The 18,227-nt window shown below is 42.9% G+C and overlaps 1 protein-coding gene across 1 annotated transcript; it reads left to right on the top strand.

Moving 5' to 3' along the window:
* The first annotated feature begins 117 nt into the window (after nt 1–117).
* On the top strand, nt 118–12,529 carry zgc:152830 (putative aminopeptidase W07G4.4). The gene is given in 17 exon segments (NM_001292328.1): nt 118–185; nt 2,623–2,664; nt 3,352–3,445; nt 4,827–4,892; nt 5,132–5,214; nt 5,302–5,410; nt 6,012–6,136; nt 6,655–6,754; nt 7,299–7,374; nt 8,466–8,551; nt 8,637–8,741; nt 9,360–9,435; nt 9,805–9,923; nt 10,185–10,268; nt 10,699–10,756; nt 11,285–11,466; nt 11,981–12,529. Coding segments are annotated over 17 exon segments (1,563 nt in total). The 5' UTR covers nt 118–162; the 3' UTR covers nt 12,116–12,529.
* The last annotated feature ends 5,698 nt before the right edge of the window (nt 12,530–18,227 follow it).

Here is an 18,227-nt window from a genome sequence, read left to right as displayed (position 1 = left end):
TGGACCGGGACTGACGGTGCGAACTGCCAATCCTGAGCGGCGTAGTGGGGGGGCGGGTGGTCGGTGTGGGCGGGACCTACGGGCAGTTCAGGTGGGTTCGCTCGAGCGGTGACAGTTGGTGACGGCGCGCGGCGTGAGGGCGGTCGGAGGTGAGGAGGCGCGATGGTGCCGCCCGGTGTTCACAGGTGGGTGAGGGTGAGGGTCAGGTCCTCGGGGGGTGTGGGGGGGATCGTGACGGACCGGAGAGCCCCGGAGCCGAGGTGTCGGTGTGGGGGGGGGTTCACCGTCGCTGACTATGAGGCAAACTCGTTTTCGTGGCGACCGCGAAAAGAAATGCACAGTCACTACACTGTCCCGTATGTTCCCGCGAAGCGCCTGGAGGCGCCTTCGACGACGTGACAGGCCGCTGGTGTTAGATGCAGTGATTATTATTATTATTATTATTACTATTACGATGATGATGATGATGATTAAGGTACTTGACAGTTATTATTATTATTGCAGTGGGATTTTTATTTAGTCTAAATGCTGCTTTTTTTTGACCAGAAGCAGGTCTGATAATAATAAATAATAATAATAATAATAATAATAATAATAATAATCCTTGCATTTGATATAGCGCTTTTCACGTCGGGAGGACGTCCCAAAGCGCTTCACAGAACACACTGTAAAGTGAATTGACTGTATATTTGTGGGCGAACGCGGCAGCCAATTGCGCACAGCAATGTCCCACAAACAGTCGTAGATTGAAAATGACCAATTTATTATTGTTTTTGGTTTTGGAGGGATTATTATTAGGCTCTGTGTGGAGTAAGGAAACTTGCCCGAGGTTTCGCCCTCTGCCTGGAATTGAACTCAGGTCTCTCACTTGCAAAGCGAGTGCTCTAACCACTGATCCCTCCTGTGATAATAAAAATAATAATAATAATAATGATGATGATGATGATTGGGTCTGACGCTGCGGCCCGTCACGCCAGTCAGCGCCTTGGGACGTCCTCCTGACGTGAAAGGCGCTTTATAAATGGAATCTTGTTGTTGTTGTTGTTGTCGAGGCGTCCCGAGGCGCTGCGCGGGCTGCACCGCGGCGGTGAATTGGAGGAAGGAGCCGGTTCCTCCCGGTCGGGTGGAAACCGCAGGGCTCTCCACGTGTTCGTGCACGCGACGACACGTGGGGTTAGAAGCCCGGCTTCGCTTCCAGTCGAGCGACTCTTGCGACAGAGCCCGCGGTTAGCGCACACTTCGCGCGAGTCAGAGGTCAAACGTAATATATAATATATATAATATGTATAAACCAAAAACAATAATAAATTGGTCATTTTCAATCCACGACTGTTTGTGGGACATTGCTGTGCGCAATTGGCTGCCGCGTTCGCCCACAAATATACAGTCAATTCACTTTACAGTGTGTTCTGTGAAGCGCTTTGGGACGTCCTCCCGACGTGAAAAGCGCTATATCAAATGCGAGGATTATTATTATTATTAGTATATATATGTGTGTGAGCAGCGCACGTGGATCTAGAATTGCAAAGTTAGCGAAACTAAACTGCACTGCGCTCTAACCACTGAGCTGCAGGACCCCTCCTCTTACCCTCCTTACACAGGGCAGCCACAAGTTAGTTATTAAATCTCACTTCATTTGTCAACCAGGCGATCCTGCACTGATGAGATCGGACTGCGGTGTGGTTTAGTTTAGTTTGCTCACTTTGCAATGCTAGATCCATGGGTGGCCAAATGTGCACTGTATTACGTTTACATTTTTGTGGCGATTTCATAATAATACATAGACGATCGAATCTCCCGGGGCTCAGAGTTCAGTCATGCGCTTATTTTATCTGATTTTTTTTTAACAAAATTCAATTTTCTTATCAGATGTCCTTTGAGAAGTGGGATCATAAAGTAATTAACTCGAATTGCAAATCTGGCACTTTCTGTTCTATCTTCAATAACAGCTGAGTAGCAGCTATCGTGCAGCTACTAATAGCGAAACTTGGTCTTGATGTATAGTCATTGTACAATATTAGATCCTTTACTAATTGCTGGTCACAGAGTTCCTCTACGGGTTTGGCCCAACAATAAAATTTTTGTGACTGTTTCTGCTATTGTAGTAGGAATAAACTTTAGACTAGGAATAAGAATAAGAATCACAAGCCCTCAAATAATTACAAAACAAGGAGAAATTGTTTGCTTTTGCTATAATTAATAATAATAATAATCCTTGCATTTGATATAGCTCTTTATCCTTTTGCCCACAAAGTATACAGTCAACTCGCTTTGCAGTGTATTCTGTGAAGTGCTTTGAGACGTCTCGACAACGTGATAAGACGCTATATCAAATGCAAGGATTATTATTATCATTTTTAATTCTGCTCGCACACAAACTAAGTATTATTATTATCACGTCATTGGATGTTTCAAAGTGCTTCACAGAATATATTATCAAGTGGATTGGCTGCATTGATCTTTCCATATTGTTTGCTTTAGGTAAAGGATTCCATTAGGTATATAATACGGGCGGTGACAAATGCCCATCTCACAATCTTAAGCAAAGAGAGTGGGAATCTTGAAAGCCGATGCTCTGTGTGTTCACCATTTTAAAACTTTTTAAAAAATGTTTCCTTTCAGAATCCCGGAAGTTGTATTCACAACACAATTACAAAGCAAACTGTGAGTATGACGTTCTTAATGGCAGACGGCAAGCTCTGCGGTTTTAACTGGTTAGATTCCAACAGTACCCCAACGCACACTCTGGGCACCTCAAGCCTTGGCTCTTGTCAACCTGCGCCTAATACTTTCCGGAATTAGGTAAGCAGGAAGAGAGAGCGCATTCCATTCCAACAATCTATCTCTGGGATTTGCATCTGTAAGTGGGATGCAAGCAAATTTGGTTTGAATACCCTTAAGCAATGGTGTTGGGTTTCAGACACCCGGCTGACCCCACCCAAAAAAGGAGTTCTACTTTTATCCAAAGACATAGATAAGCAAGCCTTTGTGAGAATCAATGAAATTTGGAGGGGAAACTTGCCAGTTTAGTTGGAAGAACAGCCTGTATGTCTGTAAGATATCCTGATGAAACTTTGTCCCAAGTACTATATTGTTGAAGTTTAATAATGTAACTGGAACATATATGGGAGTAGTATGGGTAGATTTTATTTTACACTCTGAATTCTGTTTGAAACACCCCAAGACAATGAACAAGTTAAACCATCATAAGTTGTCTTGAACTGACCTGACGCATATCCTATTTGATATCCAATAAATACTGAGCAAATCATATAGGCCCTCTTGCTCTCCCTGTCTTCCCCTCTGAGACAAGGTAAGTACAATTTTAAACCATGCTTTGTCTTCTTTCAGGAGTTTTGATGGCGTTGTCTTAGTAACCGACTCTGTTGAAAAGCTGCCTAGAGATTTGGAAAGTTTGAAAGCTCCTCTCAGTCAGTATAAATCTGTAAGTAATATGGACAAATTATTTATTTTGTGCTTTTTCTAACTTGCAGAACTCGTTTCTATCATATTTGTCTAAAATTTTACATTTAAACAACAAACAAATTACAAATTTTTATAATGCCTTTCACGTCGGGAGAATATTCCAGGGCGTTGGACATCCAGGGATTTGGACCCGAGCTGGGGGTTGGGATCAGGAGAGGTGGAGAGCAGGGAGGGTGGGGTAGGAGAGTGACCGAAGGCGCGGTCAAAGAGAATGGTCTTGAGCCGTGCCTTGAAGGAGGCAAGGGAGGGGGCGAGGTGAAGAGACTGTGGGATGGCATTCCAGAGGGGGGAGCAGAGAGGCTGAAGGCCCACCCGCCGATGGCACTCAAGATGTTAAAGATGTTCACCAAAGCCAGGGAGTCTGAGATTTTAGTTGAAGGCAGAGAGGAAGGTAGTGAGGTAAAGTGGTTGTGGAAACTTTTCAAAGAACGTGAGCAATATGGCTCCTGTTCTTTGAAAGGATGAGGGTTTAATACTGTACCATGACTCCAAAATAGTTACAGAAACCCAACGTTTCAGTGGGTTGAGTGGGAGCACTACAGCATTTGTTTCTATTGTAGCCAGTGCTATCACACATGCCCGCGCCTTCTAAGTGCTGGTATTAAAACCTGTAACAGTGCCAAATTTCCATTTCCATTGTTTTGTAAGAATTATTCTGGAACCATTTTGAGACAACTTTTTTCCCCTACAAAGTACCCTCGTGATTCAAACCTCATCATGGTGAGAAAAGAAGGCATTTGCTAAAGTAGGTTAAAGTGGTTGATATGCTGAGCTGGCTTAAGACAGAATTGTACAGTCCTATTCACTTCTCTATGGAATCCTTAAGATGTGGAAATATAACACAGGTTGTGTCAGTCCGGGTCAATGGTAGCGCTCTCGCCTCTTGAGTCAGAAGGTTGTGGGTTCTGGGTGCTGTGTGCAAATTGGCTGCTGTGTTTGCCCACAAATACACAATCCCTTCACTTTCTATAAAGCACTTTGGGATGTCCTCTTGTCATGAAAGGCAAATGCAATTATCATTATTATTTTTGTTATCATAACCAAACGCTAGATTGTGCTTGTGGGTAAACGTACAGGAATCTCTGTATGGTAGTCTTGAGATTTTCTGTTTGGCTGGGATTTTGTCACATCTATTTTTAAGGCCACTTCACTTCAGGCATTTGCTGGCAAGAAGCCCGGTATTCTGACAATTGCTGATTATTTGTGAATGCTTAGAGGGCTGTTTTTTGCTACTTTCCTTTTAATCTAAGTATCCGTTTCAGAGATATTCAGAGAGCTCTCGGCTCAACGTGCTGAGTGTAAGTAGTAGCTGTGATGATGATGGAATTCTGGTCTTTCAGATTGATTTAGCGGCGGAAAAGGAAGTGGTCTTGATCCATGCTGCTGTTTTTCCAGGAGCCAGACTGGTGAGTGAGGTTTCTGTCTTGTATTAAAGGAATTTCATCCTGACAGCAGGTTTGTAGTTACTAGTGAGAAAGCGCTATATCAAATGCAAGGATTATTATTATTTTTGTAGGTGACATTAAACTCAGCTTGTATTCCGCAACAACTGCTGTTAACTGCTGGATAGACTAGGGGTGAAATACCCTTGTTAGTTGCACCATCTGCTTTTGTTAGTTATTTACCTAACATTTTCTTCCTGCAGATCTTTGCTCCAACGGGCCCTTTGAACAGAGACTACGATGATGTGCGGAGATACGGTGATGCAGCTGTCAGTGGCATCAAACGGTATGTGGAATTTGGTCAAATTTTGATCTCAGCGTTTGTTAAACCGTATCCAAGCCTTACTTCTCTTTGTGTGTTTGTGTTCCCTAGTGCTCTGAAGGCCGGTATGGTGAAGCCCCTTCTGGTCTGTTGTCCTGATCCAGCTTTTAAGGAAGCTGCTTTGGTAACCTTGCTTGGAGCTCTACATGCAACGTATACGGTACGTTTTCTATTCTCTCATTTAAATGGTGCTTCTTGTCAGCAATGACAATAAACGTGGGCTTACATTTCACTGTTGTTGCTACCACTGCTGTCATATCCAGGACTGGTTCTGCACTGACCGACATGACAATCGAACTATGCAAAACTGCAAACAGTCTGTCACCCAGATCATCACCTTCTGCCCCCAGTTCATCCCCACTGCCGCTCAAAGCCTTATCTGTGCATTTATATCATGAAGGATGCATCATCTGGCACTCCCCTCGCTGGCCTCCCGCTCCTCTCTCCAAAAGCTTCAACTGATCCTGAAGGTATCAGCTTGGCTCAGTTGGTGGTACTCTTGCCCCTGAGTCAGAAAATTTTAGATTCAAGCCCCATCTTGACCCACAGTCTAGGCTGACTGTCCAAGACAGTGCTAGTGGAGCCCTGGAGTGTTGGAGTGCTGCACTTGCTGAAACAATAACAGTTGAGGTAAAATGCTATCGTGAAATGGAGCATTTCATCTACCCAACTGAGCTGACAAAACTGAAGGCCACAAAGATTTATTAGAGAGAAATCTTGCTTGTTTGTTTAACTAATTCTGAGGTGATTTTCTTCCGTAGCCTTTGGAGGTTCGTGAGGCATTCCCAGAGAAGTCCACTAAAGTAGACCAACTGGGAGTATGGGCATCATCCGAGGCAGAAGGAAAGAAGTTGGTACAGCTGGCAATGGCATTGGAGAGTGGCAGGTAAGAGCTGTAGGGTTCCTGTCAGGCTAATTGTTGTTGTCTACCAGGAGAGAGAAACTGTAGATTACTGTTTCTCTAGGTCAGGGTAGTCCAACTGACTGGCCACGGGCTGATTTCATCTGCCCCCCCAACTCCATTTCATCTGGCCCACCCGCTCCCTCCATAACTCGTAAAAGGCATGTTATGTTTCTGGAAGGGAAACGTAAACATATTGCTTATGCAGCCCGTGGACATTTCTTAAATAGGGCATTCGGCCCTCAGCAGCCAAAAGTTGCACCTCGCTTACTGTAGGTCAAGTGAAGTGTCACGTTAAATAGAAGTAACTAATCTCATCAACGGAATAGGCCAAGTTTGGAAAGGATAGGGATTAATGCAAAGGACAGTTGATCTTTAAAGCTTGATAATTTAATTCAGCTTTTAATGCATTCAATTGATTTGCTCACTGCATGCTCCGATACTGTCAAAGCTTCTGCTGAATGCATTTCCTTGGGGTGTGAAGTCATGTGTTGTCTTGTTAGGGCTGTTTGCCGAGATATTGGTGGATCTGATCCAGAGCGAATGGCACCTCCAAAGGTGGCCGACTATGTGCAAAGTGTTTTTGCGAATTCAGTTGTCTCTGTAAGTACATCATTGCTTATTCTTGTCTGCCAGTACTTTTTTTAAAAAAAAAACTAGCTCTAGTTTTCTTCAATATGGAATCGTGGAGTTTTGTAGCGTAGTGGTTAGAGCACTCGCCTCGCAACAAGAGGACCTGGGTTCGATTCCCGGGTCAGGACGAAACATTAGGCAAGTTTCCTTACTCCACACGCGTGCCTCTGTTTACCTAGCAGTAAGTAAGAACCCCGTTGTTAGTTGATTGGCGGATTGCTTTTCCTGGGGTAATCATCCCTTCAAAATAAAATAATATTAATTTGGTCACTCAATCCACAACTGTTTGTGCGACAGTGCTGTGCACAATTAGCTGCCGCGTTTTGCTCACACAAAGTAGTCGATTCACTTTACAGTATATTCTGTGAAGCACTTTGAGATGTCTTGAAGAGGCGATAAGGCGCTGTATCAAATGCAAGGACTATTACTATTATTATCCAAGTGAATCTAATGGTAATGTTTATAATCGCACCTCGTACATACTGTTCAATAGCGGCGATGTCTTCTGTTTCAGGTTTCAGTGACGAGTGACCTAAAGATTCTGGAGCAGGAATACCCATGCTTGGCAGCAGTCAATCGCTGTGCTAAAGGTAAACCCACATTTATAAGAAGAAAAAAATAATAAAAAATTGGTCACTCAATCCACGCAATTGACTTTTGCCCACAAAATAGTCACTACACTTTGTAGTATATCCTATGAAGCGCTTTGAGACATCTGGAAGACGTGATAAGGCGCTGTATCAAATGCAAGGATTATTATTACTAACTGTCAAACAATTCAAATGACAGTGAGCTGTAACACCACTTAACCCATTGCCACTGCAGTGGAATCCACATGATAAATCAGATGCTGCACATCTGGATTCTATGTTAATATGGACCTCCAATTAGGGAAGCTTCCAAAGGGAAGTTGAATTGCTAACCACCCTTCATCTAACCACGTTGTGGTGAGTGGGCGAGTGCTCATGTGACACTTGGAAGGATCCCAGTTCAGAATGGGTTATTCTCCACACGCTGTATCTGTGCATAATAGGAATTCACAACTTCAGCCGTCCTATTTGTAAAGTGTGAAGTGGACTTGAGTATGTGACTCATCCTAAAAGACCTGATTTTTATTCAACAGCAAATGGAACGTTGTTAACCTCTACTTCTGATCATTTAGAATCTCACACACCACCTCTGCTCAGTAATTAACTTGAAGTGGCTGTGAGAGCCTTTAGCTTTTACTAATGTTTGTTTGAACCAATGCAGAGACCTAACCGAGTTTGACTAGTTCCTGTCATCATGTTAACCACTATCTGAAAAGTGCGTATTTTGTTTATTTTTTTATCCAGATCCACTTCACATGGACCTTGACCATAGCTTGAGTCCTGTTTTAACGCAAATCTTTTCCTTGCGTTATCATTTAAACTCATAATAATAATAATTATTGCATTTCATGCAGCTTTATCATCTGAAAGTAATTCCTATTCACAGGTCATACTGTAAAATTGTGACTGTGTATTTTGTGGACGAAACGCAGCAGCCCGTTGCACTTAGCAATGTCCCACAAACAGCCGTGGAGTGAGTGACCAATTTTATTTGGGAGATTTGTTGGACAATGCCCCGGGAGAGAGAAACCACAGTTTCCCACCAAACGTTTGAATGAAATTTCAATTTTCCATCCTTTTGATCCCTTTAGATGTGGAACGTCACCAGGCCCGAGTCATTGAACTGCAGTACACTGGCGAGGGCGATATTAACAAAACACTGTTCCTTGTTGGCAAGGTAAGGACAATCGATGTAAGGTTTGTTTCAGCTAACACATATGTGCCTCTTTGCAGTGAGCTCAACATTACTCTGTTTTTCTTAGGGGATAACGTACGACACCGGTGGTGCGGACATTAAAACCGGGGGTAGCATGGCGGGAATGCACAGAGATAAGTGTGGAGCTGCGGCAGTTGCAGGATTCTTCCAGGTACGATTTGTACCGTTTCACCCACAGAATATACAGTCAATTCACTTTACGGTATATTCTGGGAAGCGCTTTGAGACGTCTCGACTTCATAAGGCGCTGTATCAAATGCCAGGGTTAATCGTTATCAGATGTCGCGAGACCACTAGGTGGAGCACTGCCGTCAGTGAAGGGCAAATGCTTCAGCTCGGTCCGAAGTGAATTGTGTGTCGGCTTGGCTCAGTTTCTTGACTTTGAGCTGCTTGTCTAGGCTGACACAATGCTGGGGGAAGTGCAGCATCGTCAGAGGTGCTGTTATTTGGATGAGACATTAAAACTGAGGTCCCGTACGCTTGTTCAGGTTGGACGTTAAAGATCCAAAGACACAAATTCATAGAGAGAAGGGAGGTCAACAATCCCCAACCCCCCCCCCGCAAGAAATTGGTCATTCATTTCATGGCCAGCTATATACATCGTGGCGGGCAAATTGGCTGCCACCAAGAATATAGTCAGTCGCAATATTCCTGTGAAGTGCTTTGAAACATTTGCCAATGTGATAAGGCATTACAGGATATCGAATGCAAAAGTTATTAGTATCAAAGTTTCAACGGTGTAAGTTTGCTTATCTTTCTCCTGGTTCAGGTGCTTTCCATGCTGAAACCGAAAGGAATCAAGGTGGTTGGTGTGATGACTATGGTCAGGAACAGTGTTGGCTCAGGTGATGTACCTTGCAGATTTACAAGCATCATTCAAGTTTATGCTCTGCTCTGTTTGGGGTTGATACTGGTTGGGGATATCGATACCATCCTTGCTATTAATTTAACAACAACAAATTGTATTTATACAGCACCTTTCATGTCGGGAGGACATCCCAAGGTGCTGGTTTGCGGCTGAGATGGGGGTTGGATTCAAGAGGGGTGGGAAGATGACCGAAGGCACGGTCAAAGAGATCTCTTGAGACGGACCTTGAAGAGGCGAGGCAAATCGAGTTCGAGTTCCACAGAGTGGGGACAGAAAGGCTGTTCGCTTATTTTTACCACTGCTAAACTGAACTAGTTTGCCATCTTCTGTACCTTGTTTTGTGTAGATTGCTACGTGGCAGATGAGCTGATTACCAGTCGTGCTAACAGGAGAATCCGGATTGGAAACACTGATGCTGAGGGAAGAATGGTAATGGCTGACTTGTTGTGCCATATGAAGGAAAAGGTGAGCGATGCCAAGTTAACATGTGTCCGTTTGCGCCTTAGATGACGATCCAAGTAACTGGTCCACAAATTCAGAAAAGAAACTCAATTCGCTGCCGCGTTTTGCCCACAAAATACAAAGTCGCTGCGTTTTACAGTGTGTCCTGTGAAGCACTTTGAGATATCAAATGCAAAGAATTATTATTAGAATGCAATTCAGTGCTGAGATTATTCTGTGGCAGGATATCAGTTTGTATAATGAGTTTGATGTCCCAAATTACAGGCCATCAAAGAGAATTCTGCCGAACTGTTCACGATTGCCACGCTGACTGGCCACGCTGTCCGAACCGTTGGTTCCAACTACTCGGTAAGTTTTTAATTCATCTCCTAAGCTGAATTTTGTTATTGAGCATCTCTCATAAACTCAGCCCTCATGTATGTTCCCCATAGAAAATGACACGAATAATGACATACAAACCCAAAACAGGATCAGCAGGAGAGGAGTCTTTTATCATGTGATTTAACACCAACAGAAACATTCTGGAAAAATGGATAGATTTTAATTGAGTTTGCTAATTGTAGATAGAGTTTACTCAGACATTCCCTGTGCAGGGTGGTAGGTATTAACCTGCGGAACTAGTCTTCGGAGAGCTAAGTAAATGCTATAAGGAGGAACTTCAATTGAGAGTTAACCTGAAAAGTGGCTGAATAGAAGGGAAAATAGGTAACTGCCATGAATTGAAATTTCCAATTCTCTTTTGTTAAACCATTTTTTTTTATGCTTACATTTAACACAGATTGTTATGGGGAATGGTCCTGCCCACCAGGCCAAGCTTACACAAGAACTTCAAGCAGGTAAGGGCAATATCTCACCCTCTCTTTGACTGTTCAGTATGTTGGGTGACTGGTGATTATGCTGGGGTGGAGGCCATGATGGTTATAAGAATTCTATCCAGCTTCTTGTTATATTTGCTAATTCTACCGTCCACATCCGAGTCAGAATCTTTTGCATTCAATTCCCATGTCGGGACTTTGAGTTTATAGTCTAGGCTAGCACTCCCAATGCATTGCTGGGGATGCTGTCCTTTGGATGAGATGTTAAACCGAGGTCCTGTCTGTCTGTTCGGGTGAACGCTAAAGATTACAAGGCAATTTTCGAAAAGAATGGGATCTCTTCTGTTGTCCTGTCCAACAAACCCCCGTGTAAAATTGAGCATTTTCTATCTGTGTGCAAATTGGCTGCCACGTGCACCTACAAAATACAGTCACTAAACTACAGTATGTGCTATGAAGTGCTTTGAGATGCCCTCCTGACATAAAGGGCGATAAATCAATGGCAGGGATTATATTTTAGCTAAAGCATTGTATTGGTTTTCCACTTAGCTGGCGATAAAATGGGTGATTTTATTGAAATCTCTACCATTCGACGTGAGGATTACGAGTTGCACAAAGGGAAGTCTGAGTATGAAGATATCCTGCAGGCCAACAACCAGCCATCCATTTCTGTATCACGAGGCCATCAATCAGCCTCTGCATTCCTCATCATGGCTTCAGGCCTGGACAAGGTGGGGTTTATTTTTTATTTTTATTGAAAGAGCGCTTCAGTTGTTTTTTCTTGAAGGAACGTGGAATCCTGTAACTTACAGCAACAAAACAATAACAACAACTTGCACTTATATAGCACCCTCTACGCAGGGTAGCGTCTCAGACACTTAACAGTGGCGGAGCCAATTTTACAGTGTGCAAAATTGTAAAATGTCATTATTAATAATAATAAGAGTGCCCCCACTCTGTGGAACTTGATCCCTGAATCCCCTTCATTGGCTGCTGCGTTTTGCCCACAAAATATACAGTCAATTCACTTTAGTCTATTCTGTGAAGTACTGTGAGACATCTAGAGGACTTGATAAGGCGCTGTATCAAGTGCAAGGATTGTTATTAACGTTGTGGCTGACATAGAAATAAAATGCCCTTGCTTATGTTGTCCACTTTATCTGTGTTTACTGATAATGGCTTTAAGAGGAGGTGATTGGTATGAAGTGAATGTCTGATTAACACCTTTTTCTGATTCTTTTTCAGCACGGAATTGATTCAGAGAAACCTTTGCCTTTCTGCCATATTGACATAGCGGGTTCAGCTGGCCCATTCCCTGGGGTACCCAGCGGAGTCCCCGTCATCGCTATGGCAGCAAAATACATCTTAAACCGTATTTGAGAAGTGCAGAAGAGTGTAAAATCTCAAGTCCTGTATGCAGACCTAATCCCACAGACCTAATTGAACCCGGCAGTACTGATGAGAATTTGCAGGCCAGTCAACATCAGATGTAGACTAGGGACATGGTGACATCGCAGTTGATCGTCTGTCTTCAATTCGTTTGGAGGCAAAGATTAGAATTAGTGTGGAGTCAGTGTCAGTGCAGCTCTCCCAGAAACAGGTAGGCTCACAAATCTCGTCCGAACATTCTCAGGTAGGCTGAGCAGTGCAATACACTCTCTTATTGATCCTAGATTCTTAGACCAATGATATATTTGCACTCGTCAACAAAAACAAACACAAACTCATTAGTATAACAGCAAACAGCTGAGTTGAATAGAATTTAGGCAAACGGCTCAATAAAAAAAATACATGACTTTAATGTTTTTTTGTTTCAAATGAAAATGAGTGACTGGAAGACATGTAGAAGTCTGATTTCCTTCCCCCCCACCACCCCCTTCCACAGCCCACCTATAAGCGCTCTGGGGACACTACCCTGCGTGAGGGGCACTATATAAATGCAAGTTGTGAGAAGGCGTATAAATTCAAAGCTCAACTAGTGAAGGCTTTTGTTCAATGTAAACAACCTTCCCATTTGCAGTTTCAGATATTTAACCGTTTGCATGTAACTATATGTCTCAATGTTCTTTCTGAAACTAGTAGTCTTTATATATGGGTGTATTGTAATGTGGAACTATAGGTTAGGTAATGAGTACCTCAAAGTTCTGTTGTCAACTTCAGGCCCGTTGAACGGGACACACACAAGTCTTTTTTTCTCTAGTTTCACATTTTATTGGGCACAACCAAGTGCCACCTACAGAATTCTTTCAATCCGCTCCAGATTTTCACCACAATGTTAGTCTTGATCTACTTAACCATATACGTATGCCACCCACACGTTGAAATTTCCATTCCAGATGCAAGGAAATTTCCATGTGTAGGTGGCATGCATATGTGGTTTGGATACTCTTAAGTAAGTTGATGGATTTCCGCATATGTTAGATGCCTNAAAAAACCTACTGATCATACTGTAAGACTGGGGCTTTAACTCTTAAAAATGTCAGCAAACCAGTTTAAAATAACTGAAATGCTTCGAATGCAATCCATAAATATTCAAAATTTAGTATAAGTTTCTCCATGTTTGTTTCAGTGACCAGAGTAGAGCAGCGATTCCGTGATTTGTGCCTTGGAATACCCTCTCGAAATGAAAGGACTCTATCGATATAACTTTAAATTTGTGATTTGCGAGGACGCTTTGTGACTGTCCTCACAAAGTGTGGCAATCAGAATGCTGGAGATCATAGGAGGCCAGTTGGGTTAGGAGTGTGGGCAAATGTGTCAAAAACTGGGCAATTTGGGCTGAATAGCCTGTTTCTGTGTTGTAGTGTTCTGTGTTCTTAGTTGGTAGGCATCATAGGTCTGGGGTGAGGGAGGGGGAAGCGAGCAGCCAGCTGATAGATCTGGAGGTTGTGTGCTGCTGTTGGGCGCTCTGAAAGGTTTGGGTGTAGGTTTTAATCAAATCGGGTATGCTATTGTTGGAAAACGCTGACCGCGCTGTTCAGTGATTAAATACGAACTGCCATCGCAGTTACGAGATAGTTAAGAATATTCTGCCAATAAGCAAAGTGCTGATAAGCTCCTATTTATTTATAGCGACTGTCTTTCCAAATTGCCCTTCTGCACTCCCAGAGTTACAGGTAATAAATGAAGGTGCTGGGTTTATCCATTTGAGAGATTAAATAGAACCTTTGGTCTTTAGCTGTGAGGTAAAAGGACGTTTTGATCCACATTCCAAGATATAAAAAAAAATGTGGTCATTCAATCCACGACTGTTTGGATTGAGTAACCACTCCATAACTGCAGTTTACCCCTAACTTCCAAGTGCAGCGAAGATGGAAGGCCACTTGCAATAAAATATTTACCTTGTCACCTATAGCTTAGTAATAAAGATTAATCACACTTTCAGCAAAGCTTCCTACAGTACTAATGGCTCAAATACACAACTCTTAAACTTCTCTCGGCTTCCCCTTTTGTTATTTTATTCACGTTTCACTTGAGTCCCGGTTAGGAATTTGCTTGCTCCCACAATACCCTTGGTAATGAATTGGTTTTATCCCTGGTCTGCATTAATACTGATGCATTATATTATGCAAAATGTGTCAATCCTGATGAATTTATTGACCGATTGATAAAATTAATCCTTTCCTCTTCCAGGTGCTAGCTAGTTGCTTTACTGCTTTCCACGTCTCATAACCTTTCGTGTCAACCCTAACCAATCACCCTGCGTCCTCAAGCAAAATTACTTTGCATTTGTGTTTAGAAATTATGACTTGTTTTTTGAAGGAATTATTACCCCTGGAAACGCGATCCGCCAATTAACTAAAAACGGGTTCCTACTTACTCTTAGGTAAATAGAAGCATGTAGAGAAAGGAAACTTGCCTAAGATTTACCCAGCATGAGCACCTAGGTCCCTTCACTTGTGAGGCGAGTCTGCTAACTGCTACACTACATGACTTTAAATAAGGACAAACAGCCATAATGACCACCTGTCCAGCAGCTTTAGAGCTGTAACTCACCTCCTCCTCCAATTGACATAAATCTACCTTTTACTATGACTTTCAATGCAGGTTTACAGACATGGAATCATTAAATGCATTAATGGGCTTAATTACTGAGAATCGTCTTCAGCAGCGCTGGTCTGAATCCGCAGGAATAAAGTTGCCTGATTAAACTGTTCGAAGCACTACAGGCGCTAACGACCATTCCTCATGAAACAACACGGCAGACCAATGCGCCTTCTGGGGCAGGTGGAGACCCAGTGACATAAAATCATTCACAACCCGAGGACTGAATGATTAGAGCCGCAGTTAAGCTTGGAAAGCCACCAATTCAGGCTAGGGCGGAGACCTTTTGAATGTTACTAATATTTAACTAGCTGACTGAAATCGCCAGGGATCAACTCACTGCTGCTCAGCTCTAACTTTAAAGTTATGTAGGATTGCAGTAGCCCTCTCTTGGAATAATTGGGAGGGAGGGGGAATGTTTATAACTGCAGTCACTGAACTTTTACCACCCCCTGACCCTCGCAGGTCTAGGAAACTGCTGAAACCATGTCACTGTCTGCCTCGAAGGCCCACAGGATAGTGCGACCATCATACACCAACTGCCATGCCGAACCTGAAAACCCATCGACTTGGGTTCATATCTGAATATTGGTCAAATGCACGTGCAAAACCAATGAAGCGCCATTCCCATCCAGGTTGCCCTGATTGAACCCTATGCACAAGTAAAGGTAATTGTTAGTGAGGTGTTTTCTCAGCAGCCAACATTTTCAAAAGGCCAGGCTCATTTGCCACCCCGCTGACTCCAGTGATCGCTATTTTATTTGTGATATCCTTCAGGACTGCTCTAGTGCTGCTCAGAGGTCTCCATATGCAAGTGGATTATTCACGCTCTCAGGTTAATGTTTCCATGCACTGTTTGATGGGAGCAGTTGGCACCTTGAAGACACGATACATTTTATTAAAACAATTTTGAAAATTTATTCAGAGGAATAAACATAAGGAAACAATACTTAGAAAAGGCTCATCAAACATTTAGAGGAAATTAACATAACTATTTGTTGTGCTCGCTGCACCCCAGAAAAACTGGCAGTTTATGCGAATAGTAAATTGGATTACAGGCAGAAAGTGAAATAAATGTGGTAATAGAAATTACTAAATTCTGGCTACTGCGGTAGGATCCTAAGGCTAAAAGCAGCTCAGTCTTACAGGTTTAATAGCGCTTTATTCCTTTCTCTGAGAGTTGAATGAAGAATTCTAATAATAATAATCCTTGCATTTGATATAGCGCCTTATCAGGTCATTGAGACATTTCAACGCTTCACAGAATATACTATAAAGTGTAGTGACTGTATTTTGTGGGCGAAATGCGGCAGCCAATTGCGCACAGCAGACAGATAGATACTTTGGAGGTAGAGGTATAAAGGGGTATGGTGAAAGGGCGGGGCAGTGTGATTCACTGATCTGCCATTGGAGCTGAGGTTGGTGCAGTCAACAACAACAACAACAACAACTTGGATTTATATCGCTCCCTACACGCCGGACGGCGTCTCAGAGCGCTTAAAGTCAGAGCATTGAATACACTCGCAATACTGCAGCTACTATAAAGATCACAAAGCAGGAAACAATCTACGCTGTGCGTAGTTACCAGGCCAGATTTTAGAGTTGATCTAACGTTTGAAGTTTAACGTCATGTATTGTGGTGACCTTCCGGGCAGCAGGCAGGCCTTTCAGTGTTAGATTAAAATCATAGATTAGGTTGAAAACGAGTGGTGATGAAGCACAGTTTATTTCAACTCCAAAGTATTTGTGTCCCAGGGTGGTTTTGCGTTCCGCTGGCAGTATAAACAATTGCAGACTGCTCGCAGACTACAGTGGAGTTTCTCTTATATGAGATGGATGATGTTAGACCTGGGACAAAACCACAATTGCTCCGATTGACGTGGGCAGCGGAATAGTATAAATGAGGCATGGGAATGCGGGAAGGAGTAAAGTACATGGTGAAACGCCATCCACGTTAGACAGATGTCAGCTGTCTTAACCAGCAGCACACCAAAGGGAGTAAATAGCCTTGTTTCATACAGTATGTAGGTTAAAATACCATTTTATTAGGAATGCTGAAACCATTAGGATTTCAATATCCTCATTTGATATAAAAATAATACCTGGCAATGCCTCTCAGGTTGGACTTCTGCATTTGGAAGTGAAGAAATTGTCGCAATAATTTCTGGGGTGATCCGAGATGGACAAGCAGTGAGAAAGTTTGCCAGATAGCAATATCGATGGCAAAATGTGCGGGTTTGAGTTGGTTGGACTCCAGCAGTTACACCAACGCACACTCTGGGCTCCCCCAAGCCTTGGCTCTTTCCGGAATTAGGTAAACACGGGGCGTCCCCCCACGGAGAGAACGCACATTCCATTCCTACAATCTTTCGCTGTGATTTCCATGTGTAGGTGGGATGAATGGAATTCTCAGTTGGGTTTGGATACTCTTAAGCAACGGTGATAGGTTTCCGTATGTGTCAGACACCCCAAAACATAAAATTCGCAATCATTTGGACAGCATTTTAGAAACGTTTCATGAAATGCAAAAGTTGCAAGGTTGTCTTAATGACATATTTCAGAGACTAAAATGATTGTTAAAATCATGTAGCCCTTCACTTTACCAACGCAGCACTGTGACCAGCGCAGTATCGAAAGGCAGATCGAACCGCAGTCTTCAATGTACAGTAATTCAGAATCCTGAAGGCAGTGCGGCTGAGCAGCAGAGCTGAGATTCCTGTATCTCAGTAGCCAGCAGTCACTGCCTCTTATCAATAATCTGTTCCTTAAACTACTGTCATTTCGTTTCAACATTTTTAAAATATGATCAGAAGGCAATATTCATGCATCATTGAAACAAGATATTCACTGGCAGATTATCTAACACTATTTTAGTATGCATTGCAGTGCATACTCTCCCAAAAGGCTATGGATTATGGCTGAATCCATTCAAATTTTTAAGACTGAGGTGGATAGATGTTTGTTAGCTCAGGGTATCAAGGGCGGGTAATAATTGGAGTTCAGGTACAGATCAGCCTTGATTTAATAGAATGGTGGAACAGGCTCGAGGGGCTGAATGGCCTCCTCCTGTTCCCTCATTTCCTATACATCTTGCCCGATTCAGAAGCGACGGTACAACACCAGAACATTTCACTTGAAGGCAGACTGGAAAGCTGTCCACTCAGTTTTTAATTTAATTGTAACGAACTTTCAGAACAACTTGAACTTGAAACCAATGGATGCCCTTAAACAATGAGATCCAGTAATTTAAAGTGTGCTGCACACGTTTGCCTTAGAACCATGAATCACTTGAGCGTGTCCAGAGTCACGAGCTACTGTCACATCAGTGCTCAGTCGCTCTATATAAACTGCAGTCAATGTTGGCTCACAAACAATTACATGTAGTAATTTTTGCAGGATATAAATCTTGGGAAAGTTTCATTGCAAAGTTACACACACACACACACAC

Source organism: Callorhinchus milii, unplaced genomic scaffold, assembly GCF_018977255.1.
Source record: "Callorhinchus milii isolate IMCB2004 unplaced genomic scaffold, IMCB_Cmil_1.0 Scaffold28, whole genome shotgun sequence".
NCBI lineage: Eukaryota > Metazoa > Chordata > Chondrichthyes > Chimaeriformes > Callorhinchidae > Callorhinchus > Callorhinchus milii.
This window is presented reverse-complemented; position numbering and strand designations above follow the sequence as displayed.